The sequence below is a fragment of the Dunckerocampus dactyliophorus genome, chromosome 21, assembly GCF_027744805.1.
Source record: "Dunckerocampus dactyliophorus isolate RoL2022-P2 chromosome 21, RoL_Ddac_1.1, whole genome shotgun sequence".
Taxonomy (NCBI): domain Eukaryota; kingdom Metazoa; phylum Chordata; class Actinopteri; order Syngnathiformes; family Syngnathidae; genus Dunckerocampus; species Dunckerocampus dactyliophorus.
The window spans coordinates 11,583,297-11,610,598 of record NC_072839.1 but is presented as its reverse complement, the minus strand read 5'-3'; the positions used below and the strand labels follow the sequence as shown (position 1 = coordinate 11,610,598).

The 27,302-nt window shown below is 46.2% G+C and overlaps 3 protein-coding genes across 15 annotated transcripts in view; 2 read left to right on the top strand and 1 right to left on the bottom strand.

Annotated features, from left to right (window-relative positions):
• The first annotated feature begins 343 nt into the window (after positions 1–343).
• On the top strand, positions 344–21,660 carry lama1 (laminin, alpha 1). Of its 2 annotated transcripts, none has more exons than XM_054765114.1 (63): positions 344–585; positions 3,167–3,337; positions 3,397–3,509; positions 3,611–3,662; positions 3,775–3,965; positions 4,044–4,223; positions 4,297–4,386; positions 4,473–4,590; positions 5,129–5,307; positions 5,381–5,474; positions 5,553–5,710; positions 5,772–5,912; positions 7,208–7,363; positions 7,432–7,527; positions 7,597–7,811; positions 7,885–7,996; positions 8,077–8,187; positions 8,264–8,391; positions 8,475–8,561; positions 8,793–9,004; positions 9,264–9,370; positions 9,446–9,626; positions 9,699–9,835; positions 10,520–10,753; positions 10,817–10,960; positions 11,029–11,208; positions 11,273–11,458; positions 11,538–11,665; positions 11,749–11,863; positions 11,946–12,086; positions 12,154–12,272; positions 12,811–12,900; positions 12,973–13,166; positions 13,256–13,398; positions 13,463–13,561; positions 13,642–13,753; positions 13,822–13,978; positions 14,052–14,262; positions 14,610–14,726; positions 14,976–15,139; positions 15,214–15,352; positions 15,431–15,533; positions 15,595–15,711; positions 15,771–15,950; positions 16,026–16,180; positions 16,276–16,419; positions 16,495–16,628; positions 16,697–16,847; positions 17,221–17,345; positions 17,416–17,566; positions 17,642–17,928; positions 18,000–18,114; positions 18,192–18,344; positions 18,414–18,565; positions 18,645–18,839; positions 18,970–19,153; positions 19,239–19,345; positions 19,421–19,610; positions 19,681–19,830; positions 19,897–20,050; positions 20,118–20,251; positions 21,169–21,382; positions 21,453–21,660. In XM_054765114.1, exons 1-63 carry the CDS (start codon positions 531–533, stop codon positions 21,605–21,607), a joined length of 9,207 nt encoding a protein of 3,068 aa, XP_054621089.1. In that variant the 5' UTR covers positions 344–530; the 3' UTR covers positions 21,608–21,660. The 2 variants fall into 2 exon arrangements, with proteins under 2 accessions (XP_054621089.1, XP_054621090.1); XM_054765115.1 differs by lacking the exon at positions 344–585 and adding an exon at positions 2,877–3,101.
• Positions 21,661–21,987: 327 nt separating this feature from the next.
• zbtb14 (zinc finger and BTB domain containing 14) overlaps positions 21,988–27,302 on the top strand; it is a 24,039-nt gene continuing 18,724 nt past the window's right edge. Inside the window, exons 1-2 of the mRNA XM_054765146.1 lie at positions 21,988–22,146; positions 26,696–26,885. The gene's annotated coding sequence lies outside the window, so the exon portion shown is untranslated. The remainder of the gene's footprint in view (positions 22,147–26,695; positions 26,886–27,302) is intronic.
• Positions 22,045–27,302, bottom strand: part of LOC129173864 (protein 4.1-like) — a 12,886-nt gene continuing 7,628 nt past the window's right edge. For 3 of the 12 annotated variants that reach the window (XM_054765121.1, XM_054765120.1, XM_054765118.1), the window contains 10 exons: positions 27,038–27,082; positions 26,934–26,966; positions 26,681–26,863; positions 26,278–26,592; positions 25,685–25,780; positions 25,012–25,605; positions 23,895–23,939; positions 23,680–23,778; positions 23,524–23,604; positions 22,083–23,413 (listed from right to left, as the gene is read on the bottom strand). In XM_054765121.1, coding sequence (XP_054621096.1) covers positions 23,312–23,413; positions 23,524–23,604; positions 23,680–23,778; positions 23,895–23,939; positions 25,012–25,605; positions 25,685–25,780; positions 26,278–26,592; positions 26,681–26,863; positions 26,934–26,966; positions 27,038–27,082 — 1,593 coding nt within the window. In that variant the 3' untranslated portion in view covers positions 22,083–23,311. Of the gene's footprint in view, positions 23,414–23,523; positions 23,605–23,679; positions 23,779–23,894; positions 23,940–25,011; positions 25,606–25,684; positions 25,781–26,277; positions 26,593–26,680; positions 26,864–26,933; positions 26,967–27,037; positions 27,083–27,302 lie in introns of all 12 variants that reach the window. The other 9 variants (XM_054765123.1, XM_054765124.1, XM_054765119.1 and 6 more) reach the window with 8 other exon arrangements.

Sequence of the window (27,302 nt, the reverse complement as noted above, 5' to 3'; positions counted from 1 at the left end):
CCATGCACATCCAGCATCCCCTTCCCCCAGTCCAAGTAATGGTAGGTCTTGAAGAAAATTAACTGTATTCTATTCAACTTTAGAACCATTTTCTAATGCCCTCTGTAATTATTATTATTATGAGCAATACTTTAAAATTCAATGCCCAAACAAAATAACAATTATTATGTGTGATTTATTTGATGTTTGTGAAGATTCTTGGATGTTTATCAAAGTGACGACAACAACATAACACCCCCTTCCCTGCGTAGATGGTACAATCCTTCCCCTCCCCCTCCATCCCAGCCCCCCCTCTGCCTTGAAAGCGAATGAATGAATGCGAGCACAGCACAGATTCACATTGGGATGCCAGCAGCGACTCTGCAGCAACACATTCTTCTACTTCACTTCCACTTTTAAGTCCAGTTAACGCTGGTTAAGCCCGACCGGGGGGCCACCACGCATTCCACTGCTTGGTTGTGAATCGTAAACCCCCCACATCATAATTTTGTTCTGGTTTGGTGTTGCTTTTTTGTTTAGATTTTTGGGGGATGAAGTTGCTTCTGCTGTTGCTGCTGATGGAGCAAACGGCTTCCCAGCAGAGAGGTGAGACACTTCATTATCATTAGCATGCAAACTAAATGTGTGCACATCGGTTTATTACAATGGATGCAGTACAAGGCCAAAGTTTAGACACACTTTCCCATTCTATAGCATGAGAAAGTGTGTGAAAACCTTTGACTTGATGTCATGCATTTAGGCAATACATTTGACACGCAGTTAAAACGCTATTTCAGTTCACAGCACTTAAATATGATGTGTGTAATCATCAATAATCGATCTAATCAAAAGCTGTAGTCATGAAAAATAGGATGTACAGTACCAGTCAAAAGTTTAGACACACTTTCCCATTCAATAGCACGAGAACGTGTGTCTAAACTTTTGACTGGCGCTCTTCGTGATATCTATGTTTCCCAGAGGGTTGAAAAACTACTCAAATATTCAACTTTTCTGACGCCTTACTCAAGTTAAACTAAAAAGTAACCGAATTTACTCAAGTTGACTTGATACTTATCGCTTCAAGTCTCATAAGAGATGTTTTTGGTAAAGCTACATCTTTATCAATTAAAGTGCACTAATACAATGGAACAACATGAGACTTAAAGTGCAATTGTAGCAGAAATGAAGACCACATTGACCGTATTGCTTTTAAAAGTATTTGTATTGATATACTTTAAACAAACTACTTCAGTTAAAGAACAATCGCAGACAAATACACAAAAAACTATCCATATACCTGTATAGTGCAATTTGTTACTCTACTACACACGTTAAAATAAAGTGCAAAATGTTGCTGCAAATTGCTAAATTAAATAGATAGTGGAGAAAAAAGGAGTTGTGGCTGCATGTGAACGTGTCTTCCGCCGTGCGTCCTTGACATGGAACACAACGACACCGCTGTTTAGTCTTTTTGAGACGTGTTCTCCTGCAACGCATCACTAAATAATGATAATAATATCATAATCAGTGCTCACAGCCACTAGGGGGCATCGTTGGGCGCGTTTAATCCATATGTAGTAATCCATGTGTGTACGTTGCACACCAAAGGGTGAACATTTATCAAAACTTGCGCCCCGACTATGATGCCGGTGCTATTATTTTTCTGACAAGTACACAACATGGTGGCGCGGTTATTAAACCCCATAAATTGGACTGACTTGACATTTTTCACACACTTTCCAAAACACCCACTGTAACTTTAGGGTGTTTCGCTGAATCACCACAAAATCTGGCACACACCTTCAGGCGACTAGCAAGCACGTGTGTGTAAAATTTGAGCAAGATTGGTTGACAAACATGGGCGCCATCCAGCAAGACGTTTTTGAAAGGGCACCTAACGACAGTAATGGCCTATACAGTAAGTCATTGGGCATTTGTGTAATGATGATAAAACCTTAACAATAACTTTATTACATGTATGCTTGCATGCATTCCAATGCATTATAGCCACAACCAATAGGGGGCTCCATAAATGCCATTTGCGGTCAATTTTTCGGTCAAGTTTTAGGGGTTTTTTTTAACACAGGGGTGACATGAAACGCTATTTGCGGCGTTTCATGTCATGTTTTTTGTGTAATCCTGCTAAATAACCGACTAACTAACTAACTCAAGAGTATCTGTGGCGCTTGGTGGACATGACAAACATGAAGGACCATTCGGGCCACCAACAGGAAGCTCTCAGACAGACGTGTCCTCACCTGTGCAGCTTTGCTTTGAGGGGGGTGGGCGTTGAGGGTCAGGGATCTCAGAAGTAGAAAGAGAAGCAACGGCCAGATGATTCACACCAGCTACAAAAGTCATCAAATTACATTTTTTATTGAAGAACAGCTGGATGGCTCACAAAGTGTGTGTGAATGTGTGTGTGTGTGTTTGTGGAGCGGCTGTCACACACACAATTTGTGACATGCTGGGAAACACACAATGTGTCTGTGTGTGTGTGATAATTAGTGTTAACAATCACACTCCACCTCCTCCCCTACCCCCAAACACACACACACACACACACAGGCGAAAACAAAAGCAGCCGCCCCCCAAGGCTCCAGACTCCTCAATACATCCGTGTGTGTGTGCATGTGTGTGTGTGTGTCAGTGAGACCACCCAGATGCTATCACACCTTCACAGCTGTGCCCACAAGACACTGTTGTCCCTCTGAAAGTGTTCATTGACAAAAGAATCAAGAGTTTAGGTTAGAAGGTCCTTGAAGAAAGATATGCAAAAATTGGGGGTAAATTAAATTTGTGGTGCCCCCTATAGGTTGTGCTCAGAATTCGCTTGAAGACATGTTAGCATTCATGTAATACAGATATCCACAAAGTTTTAGAATCATTAGACAAATTGTCAATGACTTGCAGAGAATTAGTTAGGCGCACCTGCAAAGATGTTTTCGTTGATGGCGGCCATGTTTTTCAACCAATTTTGCTCAAATTTTGCACGCATGCACTCTTATAAGTCCTTTTTGCTTTCAAAAGTTAATTTGCAGTTCATGTTATGACCACTGGCAGAAATAGAAAGCAAAGTAAACCAATAAATAACTAAAGAAAAATAGACTGAGTGGAAATGGGTGAGCCAAATTTACGGTACGCTAGCTAGCTTGAGGATGCTAACTGCTAGCTCCTTGTGTTCCAGGTTTGTTCCCAGCCATTTTGAACTTGGCCAGTAATGCCGAAATCTCAAGCAACGCCACATGTGGAGACCCTGAACCGGAAGTTTACTGCAAACTAGTGGAACATGTCCCGGGACGATTAATCAAGAACCCTCACTGTCCAAAATGTGACGCCAACTCCATTCTGTCCAAAGGTACGTCAAAAGTTAGCACCGTGTGGTGTCTCATAATGCTGAGTTTCTACTTTCTCCAGAACGTCATCCCATCACCAACGCCATCGACGGAACCAATCGATGGTGGCAAAGTCCCAGCATCAAGAATGGACGCCAGTTTCACTGGGTCACCATTACCCTGGATTTGAAACAGGTGACATCCCATCTCCGACAACAACAAGATAGGCTAGCATGGTAGCGCTGAAGGAAGCCATGTTTGTTGTCACGAGTCACATGTTTGTGTCGTTCGTGCAGGTCTTTCAGGTGGCTTACATCATCATTAAGGCGGCCAACTCTCCTCGACCAGGTCGGTCTTGTCACATCATTGATGACTGATTGGTTGATTATGTTATATGGAAATAAATAATTGACTAGAGGCGTTATATGCATATTTATTTATGCTGGACTCCTCCCCTTAGGTAACTGGATTCTGGAGCGGTCTCTGGATGGCGTGACATTCGATCCATGGCAGTTTTACGCCATCAGCGACTCAGAATGTCTGTCACGTTACAACATTACGCCAAGACTCGGACCTCCGACCTACAAAGGAGACACGGAGGTCATCTGCACCTCGTACTACTCCAGGCTGGAGCCTCTGGAGCATGGAGAGGTGAGGCCGCCGACCAGCCGTCATTTTGACCGTTGACGTGTCCTCTTCTAACGTTCAACCCCGCCCCCTCGTTCTCAGATTCACACATCACTGATTAACAGTCGACCCGGAGCAGACGATTTGACCTCGGAACTCTTGAACTTCACCTCAGCTCGTTTTATCAGACTTCGCTTGCAGCGAATCAGGACGCTCAACGCCGACCTGATGACGCTGAGCCTGCGGGACCCGCGAGACGTCGACCCCATTGTGACCCGTCGGGTATGACTGGCAGCCATTTTTGGTCACGTGATTCACTTGCTGGTGTGTGAAACCAAGTGTGTTTTCTTTTCAGTATTATTACTCCATCAAAGACATCTCTGTGGGCGGGATGTGTATCTGCTATGGCCACGCCCAAAGCTGTCCACTGGATCCTGTTACCAAGGTAACGCCACACGCTCATCCATACTTGCTCATACCAAATACACAGACATATAACTCATATATACATATGTGTGTGTTTGTGTATAGAAACTACAGTGTGTATGTGAGCACAACACCTGTGGAGAGAGCTGCAACCACTGTTGCCCGGGTTACCATCAGCAACCATGGCAACCAGGGACTGTCACTGACGGAAACACATGCGAAAGTAAGTGTCACATCCTATCTATCTACATTGTGCCCTTATGGAGGACATATGGACAAAGATCCCGTATCAAATATGACAGGAATCTACCACAAAAACAATGGTCAAAGATCTTATAACAGGAGTGCTTTGCTGTTTTTAGGAATGTACTGTAAAAACGCCAGTCAAAGATCTCCACGGCAGGAGCCGTCTGATGTTTTCAAGGGTGTACTTAGAAAAAAACGCGAGTCAACGATCCTCTATATGACGGGAGCGCTGCTGTTTTTAGGAATGTAGCCTAAAATGCCAGTTAAAGATCTTACAGTATGTATGACAGGAGCTACTGCAAAATATATGCCAGGAGTGCTTTGCTGTTTTTATGGCAATCCTGCAAAACTGTCAGTCAGAGATCCTATGTGTGACAGGAGGGATTTGCTGTTTTTAGCAATGTACTGGGAGAAACACAGGGCTTTTTTTTTTGGGTGTTTTATGAGTCTGCTGCAGTCTGTGCGCCGCCAGTTGAGGAGGTAAACCCTCCTCTCTCATTGTGTGTGTTTCTCAGAGTGTAACTGTCACAACAAAGCCAGCGACTGTTACTACAATCAAACGGTGGCTGATCTCAGGCTGAGTGTGAACACCCACGGCGTCCGACGAGGAGGCGGAGTTTGTGTCGACTGCCGGCAGAACACGGCCGGTATCAACTGTGGGACCTGCGCGGATGGATACTACAGACCTGCCCGGGTACTATACAACACAGCACAATAACAACACAACGTGCAGTGGTGGTGATAACTCATGAGGTGTGTGTGTGTAGGTTTCTCCTTATGCTGACTCTCCTTGTGTGGATTGTGATTGCGATCTTAGAGGAGCGGCGTCTTCCATCTGCAGGAGCGATGACACTTTGCCAGGTGACTTTTAGAATGCTTTGTTCTTACTCATGTAGCCCATTTGATTATTTATTCATGTGTGTGTGTGTGTGTATGTAGGGGTTAGTGCGGGCCAGTGTGTGTGCAAAGAAGGTTTCACAGGCCGCCAATGTGACCGCTGTGCTTTTGGTTTCCGGGACTTCCCTCTGTGCTCTCGCTGCGAGTGTAACCTCGCCGGCAGCCTCAACAGAGACCCGTGCGACGCCTGCGCTTGCAAGGTATGACCACATCACCCTTTGACCCCGACTGGGATGTCATTTTCGACTTTCCTCTCCTCAGGCTAACGTAATGGGAGTTCACTGCGACCTGTGTAAAGCCGGGTTCTACAACCTGCAGGACGCCGACCCGCTGGGCTGCACCGACTGCTTCTGTTTTGGCGTGTCGGACGTCTGCGAGAGCTCCACTTGGTCTACAGCACAGGTGATGCACACACTAAAACTCATTCCTGACACTGGCCAGCGGCGTGGCAACATTCTGATTTGTAGCCAGTGAAACTTTCCACTGACATAACTGCACAGCTACACAACACAGAGGGTTTTAAACAGTTAACTGACATGTGTAAGTAAGCTATCAAGGCAGTACTGTGCAGTACTGCGTAAAACATCATAAGCACTGTGTAAACATGTCGTTTTATTTTGTTATCCATTCTTAAAAGTCTGAATATTGCTCTAAAAAAAGGACATCACATGTCTTAACTGTGAGTTGACTCGGCTTCCTTTCTCACCATTATTTTCAAATTAGCATCATGACTCCTCCTCTGTTGTTTGCTAACTTGCTAACAACCTTTGAGCCGCCTTTTCACCTTTTTAGAATGCCTGTCGGTTGGCACGTAGAAATCGCTCCACCTCGAATATAAGGCAACTGGTCTTTTTCGGATGGGTCAATACGGTACTTCCTATGTCTTACGTGGCCGTTCCACATATGCGCACTCATACAAGTGCGCATACAGTGATTACAGTGATCATTCTGCTGCTAAATGTACCAAATAACTGTTGAATTGTTATGTAATATTTAGCTTCTTATTCAAACACATATAACCAGACACATAAGGCATACATTGCTTTAAATAAGTACATTTTTATACAAAATGTAGTTACAGTAATCCCTCGTTTATAGCGGACCCGCAAATTTTTTTCCGCAATATAGGCGTCAATGTTTATAAGTTTAATATTTTTGCAGGTAGAGCATAGAAAGCCTGTTTATGACTTTCTAAAAACAGTTTTTAAAACATTATTGGAGCCCTTCAGTCACCTTTACACTCTTATTATACAGTACATCGTTTATGCCACATTGCAACTCTTATGCTGCAGGGACTCGGGCGGCCACAAGCTAACCAGTTAGCCTCAAATTTACTTCTTTGAAAATTAAGAAGCCAAAAACTGACCACTTCCACACACAATGGGAGGAGAACTTTTTTTTCTCTCAAGGAGGAAATGTGTCAAAGTTTTGGGTCATTACAGCACCTAGTGACCAGAATACTACATATTGCTCGTATTTCATTTCATGTTTTGACGAATAATATATTAATTAATTAATTAATTCCTGAAAACACTGTGATATAGTTAGAGAGCCATAATGGAACCCCAATATTGTGAGGGATTTATAGTGGTGTTTCTTAACATATTGTGATGTGTTTTTCTCCCAATATATTGTTTCTGACATATATTGATGCATGTAGGCAAAATATGCCGATGATGTTGCATGTGTTTTTGCAGGTGGTCTCTACAGACGCTTGGCTCCACCCCCTCCACAAATACCCCGCCATCGTCGGCAACGAGCTACCCACTTCCAGCAGCAATACCTCCTCTGGATCAATCAGCAGCCAACAAGAGCTCTCGTGGGTGGCACCTGAAAGTTTCCTTGGCAACAAGGTACGAGCTTGTGTGTTTGACTGTCCATCCGTCTGGCCTACATCCTCCTAATGTCGTTTCCCTTTCAGCTATCATCCTATGGAGGTTTCCTGAACTTTTCCATAGTCTATCATGGCCCGTCGGACGACCATTTAATCACCGCTCACGCTGACGTCGTCATCGAGGTATTAAGACGACACTCACGGTGCCCATAAGTAGTACAGAACGCATGGTGAGCATCATGTGTTTCGCAGGGTAACGGGGGAGCGCTGCACCTCTCGCTGCCTCGCGTCCTCTCCCTCTCGCCGTCAGCCGAGCACTCCGTTGCCGTAGCGATGCTCCCGAAGCAGTTTGTCGGCGAGCAAACAGGTGTCCAGGTTAGCCGCGACGACCTGCTGTCGGTGTTTGCGGAGGTGACCTCGCTGAGGGTCCAAGTTCACCTGAACGCCTCTGCCAGTGGAGCAATGCAGTGAGGACGCAGTAATCTGATTACTCACTTGTGACGTTTCTACATTACGTTAAACTTGATGTTTTTCTTTCAGACTCGCCTTGGTGTCTCTGGATGTTGCTGACTCTCGATCTCCATCCAGCGTCCAGGCGGTTGCTATGGAGATGTGTGAATGTCCCTGGGGGTACGGCGGTACTTCCTGTGAGGTTAGCAGTACCCTTCCTTTAATTGGACATGCTGTTTGCTGTTGTGGCGCCTTATTGTGAGTGCCCTTTTGTCTGTCCAGTCGTGCCTTCCAGGTTTTTACAGGGTGGGCGGAGTCTTGTTCGGAGGAAACTGTATGCAGTGCGAATGTAACGACCATGCCTCCGAGTGTGATGTCAATGGCGTCTGTCTGGTGGGTTTGGACATCCGTCAGCAAGTCAAATCATATTCACATTAGTGTTACAATATCAGTGTTGTTGGTCTTTCAGGGTTGTAGACACAACACCACTGGTCCGCACTGTGATCAGTGTCTCCCCGGCTTTTATGGTGACGCTACAGAGGGGTCAGCGGACGACTGTCGCCGCTGTCCATGTCCTTTGACGGAGATGTCTAACAGGTTGGTCCCATCTCCGGTTCCCATGTAGAACTGACTACATAAGGGAATGTTAAAACCCCCAAAACTCCCTGGTTGTGTTTCAGTTTCAGTCCAACATGCGTGATGGACACTTTTGGACATGTGACATGTGACCAGTGTCAGGAGGGATACACTGGGACCAACTGCCAGAAGTAAGAATCAGTAATATTTTTCAAATGTCTAATTTTCTCACTACAGTATTCATGCTGATTTACCACTATTACAACATTGGTTCTGTTGGTGCTTGTACTAACATACTGTACTACCATGTGGCCAAAGGGAGCTATGTTTTCCCTTTTACTTTCTCATGCACTCCAAATCATTCTTAAAATGTAACAAATAAGTCGATATATCTTTCTGTCTATCTTGTTTGTGTCTTTTAGGTGTTCCAGCGGTTTCTACGGTAATCCCCAGGTAGTGGGCGGGACCTGTGTCCGCTGTGAATGCAACAACAACGTGGACATCAGTGAGGAGGGACACTGCGACGGCGTGACCGGGGAGTGTCTGCGTTGTCGCAGCAACACAGGCGGGAGACACTGTGAGACGTGCGTGGCTGGTTTCTATGGCGACGCGGTGCATGAGAAAAATTGCCAAGGTGAGATGTGTGTGTATGTATATGTGTGTGTGTGTGTGTGTGTGTGTGTGTGTGCAAGTGTTTTATTGCAGAGGAATGTTGATCTTCCCAAATCCAGATTAGATTTGCCCTTTGGTGTCTTAGATTAACTGTCACATGCTGGATCTTACGGCCGCTTTCACACACAGATCTATTCACTTTCACACTTACGGACAATTTATAGTCTCCAAATTCCTCTGCTATTACATACATTTATTTAATTTGTGTGTTTGTTTTGCAGATTGCAACTGCACTCTCAGTGGCTCATTGTCGAGCATTTGTGACGCCACAACAGGTCAGTGCCCCTGTCGAGAGAACGTGACTGGACGGGCGTGCGACCGCTGCCAGGTTTGACACCATCCCTCGTCCTCTTTTTCCAACAGTCTTTGTCCAAAGTGGTAACATTTGCGGTCTTTTCTTCAGTCGGGGTTCTTTGGGCTGCAGCGTGAGCAGGGCTGCGTCGCATGTGCTTGCAACAAGTCTGGATCTCTAGCTGAGTCATGTGACGACAACGGGAGGTGCCGATGCGTGGACGGCGTCGACGGGGACAAGTGTGACCGGTGTGGCCGCGGGTATTTTGGTTTCCATGCCAACGGCTGCACAGGTAATCCAAGAGGCTCAGGTGTCATCTTCTACGTCTTCTGACTGTTCCACTCATGTTTAACTCTTCTCCCAGCATGCACCTGCAACCACACGGGTGGGAACTGCCATCAGGAGACAGGGGAGTGCATCTGCCCCGCCCACACTGAGGGAGATACCTGTGAAAAGTGTGAGGAAGGATACTGGGGTCACAATCTGGTTGAAGGCTGCAAGGTACAGTAAGATGCACATTAGCTTCTTTCACACCGATCCTGCATAGTAGACGTTGGTTATTTGTCTGTGCATTTCAAACAGAACTCAGCATCTTTTGTTACTTATCTGACACTTGTTGGACAGCTTCAATTGCTTTCAACACAACAGGGCAGGAGAAGTGAGTCTTGGGTGTTAAACTTCACACGATACACTTTCACACAAGTGCCACCCGACCTCTGATACAGCTCATACATGTAGTACCTTCAAAGCTGAAAAATGTACAGTACGACCGTGTTCCGGCTTGTGTGAAAGGCGCTGGACATACACAATTACAGTAAATGCTCCAATTAAAGTCTCCTGTGGTCGTGGTCTACAAAAGCAAATAATCATCGGGGTTTTGAATTTAAACTGGGTCAAAAAGCATCGGCATTGACAGCTGTGGCTGTAGGCAACCTCCTGATATAGTTTTAATTATCTCCACAAGATGGCGATAGCTGCATCTGAAGTATTGTGAGTGGTCACTTGCCACTCTCAGCGCTGTTAATGCTGACTGAGCAGTTTGCTCCTCATTGTTATTACAACATTGGTTCTGTTGTACAATATACTTGTTAATAAATAAGCATGTGGTCAAAGAAAGCTGCAATTTCCTTCTCATGCATGCAAAATAATGAGTACAAGCACACATCAGCATTTCCCTCTTTTCAGGCTTGCAGCTGCAGTGCAGAAGGTAGCTCCGCCCCTCAGTGTGATCTAACCAGTGGCCAGTGTCCGTGCAAAGAGGGTTTCTCTGGCAAGTCATGTGACCAGTGCGTGCCAGGTCACTATGGTTACCCAGCCTGCGCGCTGTGTGGCTGTGACACGGCGGGAACGCAAGAAGACATGTGTAACGCAACGCTTGGAGTGTGTGACTGTCGACACACGGGGGAGTGTGTGTGCAAGGTAGAACCAATTATGACTGTTTGTTTGCAACATGTTGAGTGATGCATGCTTTCATGTGTTAAGGCGGCCGTGGCGGGACGACGCTGCGAGGAGTGCATTGCGGGGTTCTTTGGTCTGACATCGGAGAATCCGGACGGCTGCTCTCAGTGTTTCTGTTCCGGACTCAGTCAGGACTGCGAGGAGCGGGGGGGCCTCACTAGACATCTTGTAAGTATCTTAGCAGAATGACACCATGAGGTAATGAATCAATTAACTGATTTTGTGTTACTTCACAGATCACGCTGGGTCGCTCTCCCGCTCTGCTGCCATTGGTTAGCCAGTCTCGCCTGCAGGGCGTCACATCAGGAGTCTACCAGCAGGGCGGCGACATGCTCCTCGACACTCGCCAGCTCAACACCAGCACGCTGTCGGGTCCTCTCTACTGGAGGCTACCCCCTCAGTTTGAAGGCAACCAGGTAATGCTGCTTTCAGTCTGGGCTCAGGGTTTATTTCCCCCAACGTTGTATGCTCTTGTGTTAGATGTTGTCGTACGGCGGCATGCTCTCCTATGTGGTGACTTTTTACGCGGAGGACGCTCAAGGGCTGACCAATCATGAGCCTCAAGTGCTGATGAGGGGCGGGACCATGAGGAAGCTGGTTATCTACACTGACATGGCTGCCCCTGACAATGGCGTCCCCACCCAGCATGACATGAGGCTGACAGAGGTACTGCAGGGCTTTGTTGGTGCAGTTGCCTTGGTTACAAGATGATGCTAACCTGTGTGTGTGTGTGCGTGTGTGGCAGCACAAGTGGAAGTATTTTAACTCCGTATCTGAGAAGGCGGTGAGTCACAGTGACTTCCTGTCCGTGCTGAGCGACCTGCAGTACGTCATCATCAAGGCTTCCTATGGGACAAGACTGCAGCAGAGCAGGTGACCATTAGCAGTTCTCCGCAACTCCGCAACTCATTGGCTGTCAATCATGATGCGCTGATCATGTGATTTTTTTTGTAAAGGATTTCCAACATCACCATGGAGACGGCAGTAGAAGAACAGGACGTGGACGGCTCAGTGGCTAGACTGATCGAGTCGTGTGTGTGTCCACTGGGTTACGCTGGAATGTCTTGTCAGGTAGCGTCATGTGAATGCATCACCATGGAAACCTCTGAAAGCTCCCGCGTGATCACAATGCTCACATCGGTCCACTTTGTAGGAATGTGCGGCAGGTTTTTTCCGCCAGCCGCTGTCGGAGTTGTCGGCTCAGGCACGGAAGTCCCTGTTTGTGCGTCCATGTGTCCCGTGTCGATGCAACAACCACAGTAGCAGCTGCAACGCGGAGACCGGCGATTGTCAGGTAAAAGAAACATGCCACACACGAAGCAGGGAAGATCAATGTTGACATCAACATGTTTGTCACGCAGGAGTGCCAACATTACACCAGTGGGCGGAGCTGTCACCTGTGTGCACAAGGGTATTATGGGAAGGTCAGCGGCTCCATTAGTGACTGCTCGCTGTGTGCCTGCCCTCTACGGGACAACACGTGAGGCTCTTTTTCGCTTTATTACTTATTTACAGGTTCCAACATTAAAAGTCACATATTTTAGTATTTTTCACCACTTTTAATAAGTCTCAGAGGTGCCACAATAGTGTGTTGTCCAAACATGTCCGAACACACCCTTCTGTGTGTCTGCAGCTTTAATGCTAATGAGCTGTGTTTGTCTCCAAGAAGCTCTACTGTTTACACATACACCGTAACTCTGCAATTGTCCAACATAGCTATGTGGGTTGCACTGCTAACACTACAGTCACATTTTAACAGCAGCATCATGCTGGTTTAGCCTATAAAATTGGCAAACTTTAAGCTCCCTTGTTGCTGGCTGGTGGATAATTGGCTGAGATTTATTTTAAAATGTGTAGTGAAGCCTTTTTTAAATTCTGAAAACTTCATAACCAACCATCTTGAGAGCCTCTTCCCTTAACAAGTGAGGTGTTCAAAGGTGTTCGAAAAGTGGTTGTAGCGACCCACATTACTGTCATTCAAAAGTCAATTTTACATACCTGTCAATGTGTCTATGTAGTTTCAGTCCCACCTGTGTGTCTGAGGGACCGCTCGGAGACTTCCGCTGTACTTCCTGTCTGACAGGATATGAGGGGCGCTACTGTGAGCGGTAAGTTTTCCAACATAACACTCCATCACATCGCCATCTAGTCATCATGTGAAGAACTCATGTGTTCTGCAGGTGCTCCCTGGGTTACTACGGTAACCCCTCATTGTTAGGTGGGTTGTGCACACCATGCAGCTGCAGCAATTGGGGGTCCCTGCATCCTCTGTGTGACCCGCTGACCGGGCAGTGCGAATGCAAAGCTGGGGTTAAAGGTCAAACATGTGACCAGTGTGTTGAGCGCCACGTCCTGGAGGGAGGAGAGTGTGTGTGTGAGTGTTGATGACGCACACAAACAAGTGGCATGCACACGTCTTTTTCCTACCAGATGAAATGTTTCTGTGCGTCCTGCATCTTCCAGCGTGCGATGACGAGTGCACTGGCGTCCTGCTGGACGATTTGGACAAGCTGCAAGAGTACTTCAGCACCATCAACATGAGCAGCATTGCCATGGCACCCTACCGCCAGCTGGTGGCGCTGGAGAATCACACCAGAGATATGCAGGTAGATCACAATGTTTGCAACTGTCTGACTGAAAATGTGCTAAACTGGACTTTCCTGCTGTCAGGTGATGTTTTCAGAACGTGTTTCCGTGGAGATGCGACTGCCCGGAATGCAAGAAGATGCCCTTCAGTTGACCTCTGACCTCAGTGATCTGATAGAGCGGGTATGCACAGGTCACATGATGAAATGACAACATTCCAATTAAGATTGAAATATCCATATTCCTGTGCTCTGATCGGCTAGGCCGCAAGTCTGTCAAATGACAGTGAGGAAGTGGGCGTGTCCACCAATGAGCGCATCTCAGACGGGGCTCATCTGCTGGAAAACATCAACAAGATTCAAGACAAGATTGAAGGTAAACGACATTAAAAAGCTGCCATTATGACATCACAAGCAGAAGTTGAACACTTATGATTGGTGCAGCTCTTGAGAGGGAGGCGGAGCTACTGAACCGGACTGCAGACAAAGCACTGGAAGCAGCCAATCGCACACGCCTACTGGCGGACATGGCCTCCATGTTGGAAAGTATGAGAGCCATCAATCTAACGATGGCCAGCAGCTCAGTTACTCGGGAGCTCAGGTATGTGTTTTCAATCGTATTCCAATCAAAACTGATTCCCATCTGACCTCTCTCTCTCCATCTCTGTCCCCAGTCTCTCAGAATCTCTCATCCACTCGCTCCAGCTCGACTTCCTCTCCAGCGCAGAGGACGCTGCTAGTAGGCTCCGCCCCCTCTCTGCCAATCTCACCGCTCACTTGGAAAAGCTGCAAGAAGCACAAACACACATGGAAGAAGCCGCACGACAAAACAATCAAACAAACATGCTGCTGGACACCACAAACACTCTTCTCAGCCACTATCAGGTGAACACGCAAACACATGAACACTTCAAATCTACTAGCTAGCATAGCTGTGTGAGCTAACATTACACTCACATTTTAATAGCAAAATCATGCTAGGTTATCATTTTCGCTGAAGCAAAACAAAATCAACTTACATCTCCCATGTCTGGAGCTGACTTAATTGGCTTATTTTAAGATGTGTAGCAAAGCCTGTGTAAGTGTAAGCCAAAGTTTAAGTGCAAACAAATGAGAAAGATAATACATTTTTCTGCATGCACAAGCACTTAAAAATGTTCAATATACATCAATATATGATATATATAATATAATATATATAATAATATATATGTGGTGCTTGTGCGTGTCAGTCAGCACATCAGAACGTCAGTGATGCATGTACGTGCGTGGAGGACAGGATGGAGGAAAGCCAGCTGCTGCTGAGCGACATCGTCAACCTGACGGAAGAGTTCACCAACATCACTGTGGTAAGACAAACACCTGCTGATTTTATTTGTTTTGTTTTTTTATTTTAGATATGTTTAATATTAAGAATATTTTCATAATATTTTTAGATTAGAATTATTATAATTTCAATAATATTATTAATTATATATTCATTATTTATTTGTGATTATTATTTATATAAGAAATGATACATGTTGAATATATGCTATTATTACTTATTGTAGTAATTTATTCAATTTTTTATGTATTTATTTTCTGTGTGTGAGAAGCAGGTGGATGTGCTGGGAGGTGAGCTGGATCAATGGCGCCCTCTGCTGAGGAAGAAAGTGGAGTCCCTCGTTGTCGGATTGAAGATGACAGATTCACTGGAGAGTGTTTACCGGGCAGAGAGCCACGCCCATTTGCTTCAGAGCCACGCCCACTCTCTGCACAGGTGTGTTACCTGTCTTGACGTAATAACTTTTTTCCCCTCGATTTTCCCTCAATTTAATTTTTTGTCTGCATTAGCTCTCTGTCGTCAGTGTGTAACTTCTCCCAAAATGGCAGCCGATTGGTTCCTCTTGATGTTGAGGTCACCGATCTCGTCAACGAGGCCTGGCAGGTTGCCTTCGAGGCTCACCGGTCTGCTGACCACGCTCTCAATATGGTATGGTGGGCATGTCTGTTAACCAGTTGTCCTGATTGGTCGAGATAAATTGAATTTGATTTCGTTTGTGTGTTTTAGACCAGCCTATCAGAGCAGCCGCTATCAGTGGAGGGCGGGGCCAGGCTGAGCAATGTCTCCATCGTGCTCGAGGAGAGTCATGTGATCAACAAGACATCTGAAGGTCTTTCTGACAAGATGTCTTTCCCTGTCAATATCCAACTTAAAGACAACCTGCCTTCCAGATTTGAAGCTGAAGGTCTCCATGGCAACCGTAAGACAGCAGATGCTCAGCAACCTTCTACATAACAAGAGCGTTCTCCTCCATCAGCCGTTGAGGGAGTTGCAGAGCCTTTCTAACGGTGAGACGGGTGAGACTTGGACGCACTGACTTGGACGCTGACTCGATGTCTGTGCTCAGGATCGTTGCAGGTGCAGGAAGCGCAATTGCAGGCTTCACTTGCTAGCTCCAGCCTGCAGGAGGCACTGCAGCACTTGCAAACCCTCAGACTGAAGCTGCAGGATTCTTTTTCTGTGGTGGAGAAAACCAACATGAGCGTGGCTGAGACACATCAGCTGATGACGCACACGCGCGACGCAGGTTGATAGACGAGAATAGGCGCGCTGTCTCGCGGATGTTTTCTACGTGGACTGTGAATATTGTAATGTCGTTTAGCCCACGAGGTGCAGCGTAAACTGGAGGAGGCGGAGCATCGCACGCAGAGTTTGAGTGACAGGATAAAGCCCCTGAGCATGCTGGGAGAAAGCCTGAGCAGGAACCTGTCTGATATTAGAGAGCTCATCGATCAGGCCAGGAGACAAGCGGCGTCGGTATGGCATTCAGTCGATTATGCTTGTGCAGGCGTACCACCAGTGGCGCTCATACCACAGTTTAGGAATCTACCAATGATGCTTGATGTCATCAGATTAAGGTGGCAGTGCAGGCAGATGGAGACTGCGTCCGATCATACCGACCTGAAATCCAATCAAGCAACTTCAACACCTTGACTTTGACCTTAAAGACGAAGAGTCCCGACAATCTGCTCTTCTACTTGGGCAGCAAGACAACGGTACACACACTCAAACAGTAAACACACACGCTGTTCATGCATTTACGCTTGTTGTTATGTATGTTATATATCCAGGTGGACTTTCTTGCGGTGGAGATGCATGATGGGAAAGTTTCTCTAGTCTGGGATGTCGGTTCAGGCAGCACCAAGTTGCAGTATCCAGGATTGGACATCACCAATAATAAGTGGACAAGAATCAACGCCACGCGGTAATTTTAGAAGCAACATGATCACATGAGCACCAGTAGAGGGCGTTATTGATCACAACGGTTTGTAGGATTGGCGCACGAGGATTCCTATTGGTCCATCAGCTGGAGGCGCCACCCCCGTCACAGGCGGTGACAGCAACATCACCTGGACCCACCCGCGTTCTAGACATCGACAACAGCACGGTGATCCACATTGGAGGACTGGCAGATGACTCTCAGGTAGGACAGTCGACTGTAAATGTCACTAATGGCGCCCCCTGTGGGTTGCAGTCGAAATGGTCAAATTAGTTTCATCACTTTGCTTAATGTTTTTCAACCAATCTTGCTGAAATGTGAAAGTCCCTGAAAGGACTGTTAGAAATTTTGTGGCGATTCGTGGGTGTGAGAAATTTCACGTCAGTCCCACTTATGTGGTTAATAACAGCGCCACCATGTGGTGTATTTGTCAGAACAATACTAGCACAGGCAATACAACAGATTTTTACCCTTTTCTGCAAAGCGGTTCAGGTGTGGAAGAGTTAGCTTACACAAACAAATATGGTTGTGTGCGAATGTGCGATCAGATGCTAACTGTGCATGTGTGTGACGTCAGAGGCCGGCAGTGTTGCAGTGGTCTACGTTTCAAGGTTGTTTGGGTGAAGCGTCGCTCAATGAGAAAAACATCGGATTGTGGAACTACAACACCAGACAGGGACAATGTGGAGGCTGCTTTAGCAGGTTTGCACACGCACACACACACACACACGCGCACACACACATCTTAAGCTTACAAGAACCTGTTTTTCAGTCCACAGGCAGAGGAGACGTCCTTCCACTTTGATGGTTCTGGTTTCTCATTGGTCCAAAAGTCTCTTCGAGCCACATCCACTTCCATTGTTTTGTTGTTTAAAACGCTGTCTCCAGGCGGATTACTGCTGTACTTGGCATCCAACAACACCGTAAGCAAATAATAATGATAACATACCCTGCTCAGTGACATCATTACCTTATTATGATTCTCCTTCCTCCTGCAGAGGGACTTCCTCTCCATCGAGCTGGTGGAGGGCTCTGTCCGTCTGACCTTTGACCTGGGGTCTGGCGCTTTGGTCCTGACCTCCAGCAGGAAGTACAACACAGGAGTGTGGCACAAGGTTACGCTACAAAGGAACAGACGCAAAGGCTACCTCTCTATCATGGCGGCTGACCAGTCATCGGAGAAAGAAGTGTTGGAGGCGGAGTCACCCGGCACCGCCTCCGATCTGAACCGCTCTGACCTGGACCCCATTTACATCGGAGGACTTCCTGCTTCTCGACCAATCAGGTTTGAATCCAGTGTAAACACCTGCTGAGGATGTGACATCACACATTTGTATTAATGACTCTGCTTTCTAGGCGACAAGTCGTCTCCAGGTCATACGTTGGCTGCATCAAGAACGTAGAGATCGCGCGGTTGAACTTTGACCTTCTGCGGGATGCTTATGGAGTGAGGAAAGGATGTGTAGTCGAGGTACACACAAACACACACACACACACTAATTGCAGATTCCAATAAGCACACTTCACATATCCATACCTGTTGTTTAGGCGGTGCGGAGTGTCTCCGTGTTAAGCGGCGGTTTCGTCCAGATTGCTCCTCGTTCACTTGGCCAGGAGGCGGAGATTCTCCTGTCTTTCAAATCCAGTAACCAATCAGGAGTTCTCCTAGCCGCCCTTACTGATAAACCCGCTCAGCGACAGGTGAGACGTCACCAGATGATGTACGCAGCTGTTATCAGTTTTTAAAACACCGTGTGTGTGCATCCACAGCACTTCCTGTCCGTCCACCTGCTCTCTGGTTCTCTGGAGGCAGAGCTCGGGGAAATAGGCGGGCCCAGTCGGCGTGTGGCGGTCGTGGCACCTGAAGGCGGATCCTTCGCTGATGGAACAAAGCACTCTGTCATCATTAACATCAACAAGAAGTAGGTGTTAGCAGGACAACAAAGAAGCTGTCCCATATGTCTCATCTGTCTCACACCTGTCTCTGTCCCTGTCCCTCAGGTCGCTTTCCATCCAGGTGGACGAGCGAAATGCCAAGTCAGTCTCACTGTTGCCGGGCGGGTTGTCCCGTCTCGCCACGGCGTCCTTTTTCATTGGCGGACTGCCTTCAGAGGCGGGGTCTCACTTGCCAAACAAATTAAAGAACATGTCCAAGTTGTTCAGAGGATGCATCCAACACCTGGTGCTTGGAGGACGGTCAGTTGTTTGCACACATTTGTTTTTGTAAAATTTTGACAAAAATGTCATAAGGTCATGACTTTTGTCTCGTAATTTAAGTTAATTCTTGTAAAATTACCTCATTTTCTGTCATACTATCATTTGATAGGCTTATAGACCTTTCGGCTGCTGTGAGGTATGAGGGGGCGGAGCTTGACAGCTGCCTATTGGAGGAAAGAGTCAGAGGGGCGGTGCTTCCGGAAGAGCAGGATGTAGAACCCACCCTTGACCCTTCCCACCTGTCAGTAGCCCCACCCACCCACCTGAGTGCCGTGTCACCTGGAGCACTAATGGTAATCAATGATTTGATTAGCGATTGATTGTATGAATGATATCGTCATGGACAGTTTATATGTATTGCATGTTTGTTTGTTGTAGTGTACGCCAGAAGCCGAGCCGAGCTTCCTGCCTACCGCAGCTCAGTTTGGCTCAACACGACACAGTCACATGACTTTCGTCATCGACCCAATCACTGTGCGCAAAAGGTGAGTCAGTTCAGGGGCTGGGCTTGCCGTAACAAGTGGGCAGGCCTTCACTTCCCATGTTCCCACTCTCTCCAGCGTGTCCATACGCTTGTCGGTTCGAAGCCGAGCTCAGGACGGATTGCTGCTGCTTCTCTCCGACGCCAACCAGATGGACTTTGCCATCCTACGGCTGGCGGCGGGGCGGCTGCTGATGTCAGCTGACCTGGGGAAAGGCGCCACCTCCGCCGTTTCGTCTGCCGCCATCAACGACGGGAAATGGCACACAGTGAGTCCAATGATGCAGATAAGCAAAATAAGACTTTAAAGTGTCTAAACACGCCATCTCTCTGCACTAGGTCAGCGCCAACATCAGTCGCCGCCTCGTCTCCGTCTCTGTGGACAGTTTCACTCCGGACTTGGCGACGGTTAAAGGGAACCAGCTGGATGTTAACAGCAGACTGTACCTTGGTGGACTACCGCACATGCACAACACTAGAAGGATCAATGTAAGACGCACACATGCAAGAAGAATCTCCACGCGATCTCCTTTCGAGCTAATGTGTCCATCACAGGTCACCACGAGTCTTCCAGGATGCATCCACTCTGTCAGTCTGAACGGCGTCACGCTGGATCTCTCCCGGCCGGCTTCACAGCATGAGGTCACTTCCTGTTTCAGTAAGGAGGAGACAGGAAGTTACTTTAACGGCAGTGGATACGCCGCACTCGGTGAGTAAAGACGCGGTAAACAGTTAGACCATAGGGAGCTAATGATGTATAAATTACGTGTGTGCAGTGCGGGATGGCTACAAGGTGGGTTCTGACGTGTCTGTGTCTATGGAGTTTCGGACGAGCCAATCAGAGGGCATCTTGCTTGGTATTAGCAGTGCAAAGGTGGATGCCATTGGACTAGAGATGATTAAAGGACAGGTAAGTGAACTTGAATTGCCAAATCCTTCTTTTTTCTTGTAGTATTACGACATAATTCTCATAAAAATTACACATTTTTCTCATCATTGGAATATTAGAATTGAATCCTAATAAAAGGACACAAATTGTTCTCATAATATTTTGAAATTTTTCTTGTAATATTACAATCTACGTCCCATAAAATTACAACTTTTACTCATATTTGATTTTTTTCTCAGAATAATAGAACTTAATTCTCATAAAATTGCATTTGTCTCATATTTAGACTGTTTTTAAAAATATTAGAATTCTCCTAAAAATAACAAATTTTTGTCATCATATTTAGACTTTTTTCTATTTGTACTTAATTCTCCTAAAATTACGCATTTTTCTCATAATGTTTGGACTTTTTTGGAATAGAACTTAATTCTCATAAAATGTTTTTTTTGTCATATTGAGATGTTTCTTGTAATATTAAAACTTAATTGTCATATATAAAAATATAGAATATATATGGAATATATAATATTTTATATAGAATGTATATTTTCTTGTAATATTACAATGTACTTCCCATAAAATACACTTTTTCCTCAGATTTATATCCTTTTTTTTAGAATATTAGAATTCATGTCAAATTTAAAAACAAAAATGTATTATTGACTCTTTTCTTCAAACTTATTCAAACTTAATTCTCATAAAATACATTTTTCTCAATATTTTGACTATTTCTTTTAATATTAGAACTTAATTCTCATAAATTAGACATTTTTCTCGTAACATTTTCACTTTTTCTTGTAATATTCGAACTTACCTCACAATAATGTGGCTTGTTTCATATTGCAAAATAATTGTCTGCACAAACTACAGTTTTATTTGGCCTGTATGATGACTTACTCTACAAAATCCTTCCACTGACTGATGATTCCATCATTTAGGTGCTCTTTAACGTCAACAATGGTGCAGGCCGAGTGTCCGTTCGTTCCGTTGGCCACACGCTGTGCGATGGACGCTGGCACCGCCTGTTGGCCAGGAAGACCAAACACACCCTGAGTCTGAGCATAGATGGGCGGAGCACCACCATCACAAACCCTTACCCACAATCCACCTCTGCTGAGACCAACAACCCAGTGTATTTGGGAGGGTATCCAGGTGAGGACATCACATAGAGACACGAATGAGAGTTAGGATATTAGATTTGATGTGAAACTTTGTTTTTCAGACGGAACCAAACAGAACTGTCTGTCCGTCAAGTCGGCTTTCAGAGGCTGCCTGAAGAACGTGGAGCTCATCAAGTCTCACCTCATCACGCCCCTGGACCTGAGCCGCGCTCACGTCTCATTGGGCGTCACCCCCAACTCCTGTCCTGCTGCCTAGCGACAGTTGAATAGTCTCTTAAATGTTTTTAACTATTCTTTTTCTTCATCAAACTGCTGAAAAAATAAAAAAAAAACTAAAAATTGGTTGATTATTTTGTTTTATCTTAACCCAGTGTTATACCAAATCCAGAAATACAAAATAACAGAAGAGCACTCTTGTCACATAGGAGGATCTTTGACTTTCATTTTAAACTACATTCTTTGTAACTTTCTAGTGGGGAGAAGCGGCCAGTGGAGCGATGGACGACGAATCAGAAGCCGCACTGACTGGAGACAACCAATCAGAAGCCGGGCTCACCGACACCGGTGTCAGAAGCCGCGCTGACTGTAGACAACCAACCGTAGACGGGGTCAGAAGCCGCGCTGACTGAAGACAACCAATCAGAAGCCGGGCTCACCGTAGACAGGGAGGCGATTAAAACTGTGGTTACACCACAAGCCCATTAGATGGCGACAAAAAAGACGGAAGACATCAAAGCTCCTCCCTAAGGACTGGCGTGTTTTCATCAGAGAAACATGTGGATAGGCCCAAACAGTGTAAGGATACAACATGTGTTGATAAGAATAGCACAGTTTGGTCAGATATTGAGACATAAACACAGGATTTGATGGGCTGCTTGTGAATTTGGACATTGGGCCCAGCTGTGGGCAAATAGGGGACAACCATGACGACAACTGTCAGCCATTTTATTAAGCAACCTTCAGTCTTAAATAACATGACAAAGCAAGTGTTGTTTAATGAACAATAAATAATACATGTTGACGTACATACTGTAGGCGAGTATTACAGTAATGATGAGGTTTCCATAGAGACAGAGTACAACTACGTATGTTACAACCAAAACCAAATTCTGTACAGTAAACGAACAATAGGTGTTTTTTGGTAAATATGGATCAACATTAGCATGCTAATGCTTAGTTGATCATAATGGGCTGGTGAGAATATGAGTACATTTTAAAAGCATATTTTGGTGTAATTGTCAAGTAAGTCACAGTATATCAACAAGCTTCTGGTTCACTAGCAACTAGCTTAAGCTAGCTAAAAGCGGTTAGCGTCAAAGCCCTTTATTATAGTGTGGCACTGATCCTTTCATCATTGTGGTTGTGTGTTGTAGCCTGCCTCTATGATAAAATAACACAATAAACGAAGCTTTTAGCCACTATGCAGTGCTGGCAATCATGCTACCTTGTCAGAATAAAACATTTCTGCGATGAGCAAATACTACAGCGGGTCAGGTTGTCTGCTTGCTACGAGAGAGTGAGGTCAGAATGGAGAGCTAATGTTCATTGCATTCTATTTGGTTACATGTGTGTTTATCTTGTAAATTCTCAGCTTCTTTTATGTATTTGCTGGCTCCGACTTCCACAGTGCAGCCTTTAAGTGTCCTGAAAGAGACAGAAGAGTCATGAGAAATGCATGCTAATTCGCATCGTTTCGAGAAGCTGTGTTAGCAAAGGCTAGCTTATTCAGGTCACGTGTTCTCTTGAGTGTTTTAGTGTCTGCTTTTTAGAATTTCCGGGGTTTTAAGTTGAATTTTCTTGAATTTCTTGATACATTACTCCTCCCAGTGTTTTTTTCCCAGGAGGTGACCGTGAAAAGGTGCTAGCAGATGTTAGCATAGCACTTGTAATTTGAACTCTCCACACTGCCATGCATTAGCCAATCAGCATCCTTTGACCTTTTTACCTGCGATGTCCCTAATCAATCATCGGGGTCAACCTCGGTTTCTTTATGGATGACGACCCGTGTGACGGACAGCTCGGGATGCTGCCGCCGGGCCTCGCTGAGTGCCTCTGCCAGAGCCTTAAAGACACACGTTTACAGGACTGACCAGGTCTAGGCAACGTTTGGCGAGTCCTCTTTTCACCTTGTTTGGCCCAGGGGCGTTTTCATTAACACTCTTGATTGATTACCTGATCGTGGTCCATTTCGGTGTCTCCGGAAATGACAATCCTCTTCTCAATCCTAGTTTCTGAAATCCCTCTATTCACCATCTAACGACAGTGAGCGCAAACAGTTAATACAGAGTCTACTTAAAAGTCTTCTGGTAGTGATTAACAGATTCCTGCCTTGGTAATGTGAGTGGTGCTGGACGTGGTGGATGTCTCTGCAGTGAAGGTCTGGGAACTCAGCAGCAGTCCAGCAGGACGATCAGAGTCCACTTGCCTCTGAAACACGCGGACATTCAGACATTTGGCATGAGACATTGCTCTGTTTGTCACCCAACTTTCCTAAAGAAGACAAAATACGACGGCTGATCACGTGTGTTCTGAAAGTTCCTCACCCCTGGAGCTTCATACGTCAAAGTCTTCCTCAACACAGGAACCACCTGACCGAGACAAACACGACATGTCAACAAAACTGTTTTCTCTTGTCACCGAGACTGGTTTCATTTCAAAGGGTTTCACTATGACTTGTTTCAATGGGACTGGATCACTGGGACTAGTTTTACAGGAACATAATGAGCATGGACAGGATTCGCTTTCACTGAGTTCACTGGGACAGGTTTTGCTAGGACAGGTTTCACCGGGACAGGTTAATTTGGACTGGTTTCATTGGAACGAGATTCACAGGGTCAGGATTCACTGTCACAAGTTTGACTGATTTCACTGGGGGGGTCTGATTTATGTGGACTGGTTTCATTGGGACTGGTTTCACTGGAACAGAATTGACAGGAACATGTTTCACTAGGACTGATTTAACCAGGACAGGATTTATTTGAAATGGTTTCACTGGGACAGGAATCATTAGGGTTGGTTTGGTTCACTGGAGACAGGTTTTATTGGAGCAGGATTTGCTGGGACTGGTTTCACTGGGATGGATTTCACCAGGATAGTTTTTGCTAGGACAGGTTTAATTTGGATTGGTTTCACTGGAACAGGATTCACAGGGTCGGGATTTACTGTGACTAGTTTGACGAGGACTGGTTTGACTGGGGAATCGGTTTTAAGTGGACTGGTTTCACTGGGACAGCTTTCACTGGAACAGGATTTACAAGGACATGTTTCACTAGAAGTGTTCACTGAGACAGGGTTTGTTTTCAATGGTTTCACTGGGACTGGTTTAATATTGAGAGGTTATATTTGGAATGGTTTCACTGGAACAGGATTCGCAGGGACAGAATTGACTGGGACTGGTTTCACTGGAACAGGAATCACTCAGGTTGATATAGTTTGGACTGGGTTTGGGTCGGTTTTGCATGTTTCATTTGGACTGGTTTCACAGAGACAGGTTTTGCTGGGGCAAGTGGGAACAATTTTGGTTTCACTTTGGACTAGTTTCACTGGAACAAAGTTCACAGGGCCAGGTTTCACTGGGGATGGTTTCAATGGAGCAGGTTTCTTTTGGATCAGTTTCACTAGGAGAGGTATCACTGGGACTGGTTTGACGTTCAGTGTTACCTCTTGCAAGGTCTGACCATCCTTATCTTGGTCAGCGTGGTAGCAAAGCTGCCTCTCATTGGTGGAACAGGGGCTACGCGGAGAGGTGGGGGAAGGGGAGTTTTCGCCAGTCCTCCATCCACCTTCATCCTCTTCAGAAACCTCCTCAGAGTCCTCGTCGTCATGGTAGCGCAGCGATAGACTTGTAGCCGGCCGAGTGCCCAACACAGAACAGGGCCTCATGGTGGGACTAAGCAGTGCAGTGCTTTCTGGATCAGTGATGCCAGCTGTGGGGCTTTGAGACTGTCTGGCTGCTGTATCCATGGCCTCTTCCACTACTGCCTGAGCTAACACGCTGATAGCATCCTGGCTAGCCTGGCTGAGGTCGTCATCACTCGCCTGGCTGCTTGGCTCATCATCACTTGCATCGTCAAACTTATACTGACGATCAATATAATCGCTGGCATCATCAGCATGCATCACTGAAGCCCCTGGCGGAGGGGGTGGGGGCTCACAAGGAGGCGGACCCATGAAACCCCCCGTCACTACCTGGTGCTGCTCCGTCATCGGCTCTTCCTCTGACGCCACCATGATGGTCTCCACTCTCTCTGAGGTCTGAAACAGGGAATAAACACGTATGAGGGGCGGGGCCAACAGGTGGAAGAGGGCGGGACAGACGGATTGAAGGGATAACCTTCATCAGGTTGTGTTCCATGAAGGTTTTTTGTTCTCTGGCCGACTTCAGCAAAGCGGTCAGCTCAGGAGACATTTCGCTTAGCGGAGGCTTCGGCTGCACGTGGACACACAGAAACAATTCAATTGTGATTAAATCAATTTCCGCTGATAATGCTTTAGTGAAGGGGGCGGGGTCAAACATAACCATGCTTGTGTTGCCGCCAAAGCAAAACGTTGAGGTCTCTTCCTGTTATTGTTTTTGGAGGATTCTGCGTAACGTGCCAGATTAAATGTCAACAGGAAGTGATGAAGATGGGAAGGCTGCAAAGGGTGAAGAACAGAAACAAGCCCCTCCCCACAGCAAAAAACCGCAAGAAGCAAAGAGTTAAGGACAGCCTTTTTTCGTTGGAGAAGCAGCAGGAGGAAGCTGGGAGTAAGTAGGCCCCCCCACCTGGACACATGCTGCTATAACACCAAATGACGTCCCAAGGGTACTTCATTGGTGCTAGTCGCCATATTGTTGTTAGCATAAACAGACGCTAGGTTGCTAGGTGACAGATGGAGAGCAGCTTGATATGTTAGTGTCGCCACGTCAACCACGAAGCAGCGTACCGCTCTGGCCATGAAGGGTGACTTCCTGCTGGTGAGGTGACTCAGTGCAGGGGCGGGGCTTCCACCCACAAAAGCAGGGGCTTCACCTCCCATCGCTCTGCTTTGACCCCCGGGGAGTCGGGGCTCCGCCTTATTACTACTCATGAGAAGAGACTGTCCCCCAGTGATGACGTCATCACCCCTTGTTCTCATCACGGTAAAATCGTTCGTTATGGCGACAACACTGCCGGAGGTGGTGTCATAACTCCGCCCCAGAGTGATGCTCTTCCCTTTGATTGGCTGTGGGGGTTCTCGCTTTACTGTGGCCCCGCCCTCCTGGGGCGCACACACACACACACACACACAGATTCAATAACCAGTCACAGAAAATGTTTGTTTAATATGACCATGAGATAATTCTTACCTCTCCTGCCTCCAGGGGCTCAATCATGGGCGAGTCGTCCGCTCGTCGAACAGGCGACGACGCCAGACGTTTTTCCCACTCGGTCAGCCCTCCCGCTGGCCCCCCTCCCTCTAAGAAGGAGCGCCTTAGATCGCTGATGGTACTTGCGGGTTTCTCAACCTTTTCTGGACTGGCCACAATTTCCTGGAGGCGGAGTCACGGCCAGGTGAGTCAACCAGTCAAAACAAATATAATCGAGAATAATAAAATGTACCTGTTCACTTTTTAAGTCGTCTTCCTGGTCAGACTGAAAGAAACAACACATGTTGCTGTTGCTTCCCATAAGTCAGTAAAAATCAGTATTATTATTATAATCACCTCAGTGGCTGTCAGGTCTCCATCCACAGTCTCTGTCAGCTCTGTCTGAAGACACAAAGCAGTCAACGTGATACTATATACTGTATATCTATACGATGTGTTCTTGTTTGTATAAAATAACTCTTGTACTCCTGAACTGCTGCACACAAAACGGTGAAAACTGATGAAAACATGCCTCCCTATTGTGCTACTATTCATCTGTTATTAAAACACAGGCGGACTTTAAATTTATCACACAGTGCTACAAAACACCCACGGTAACTTC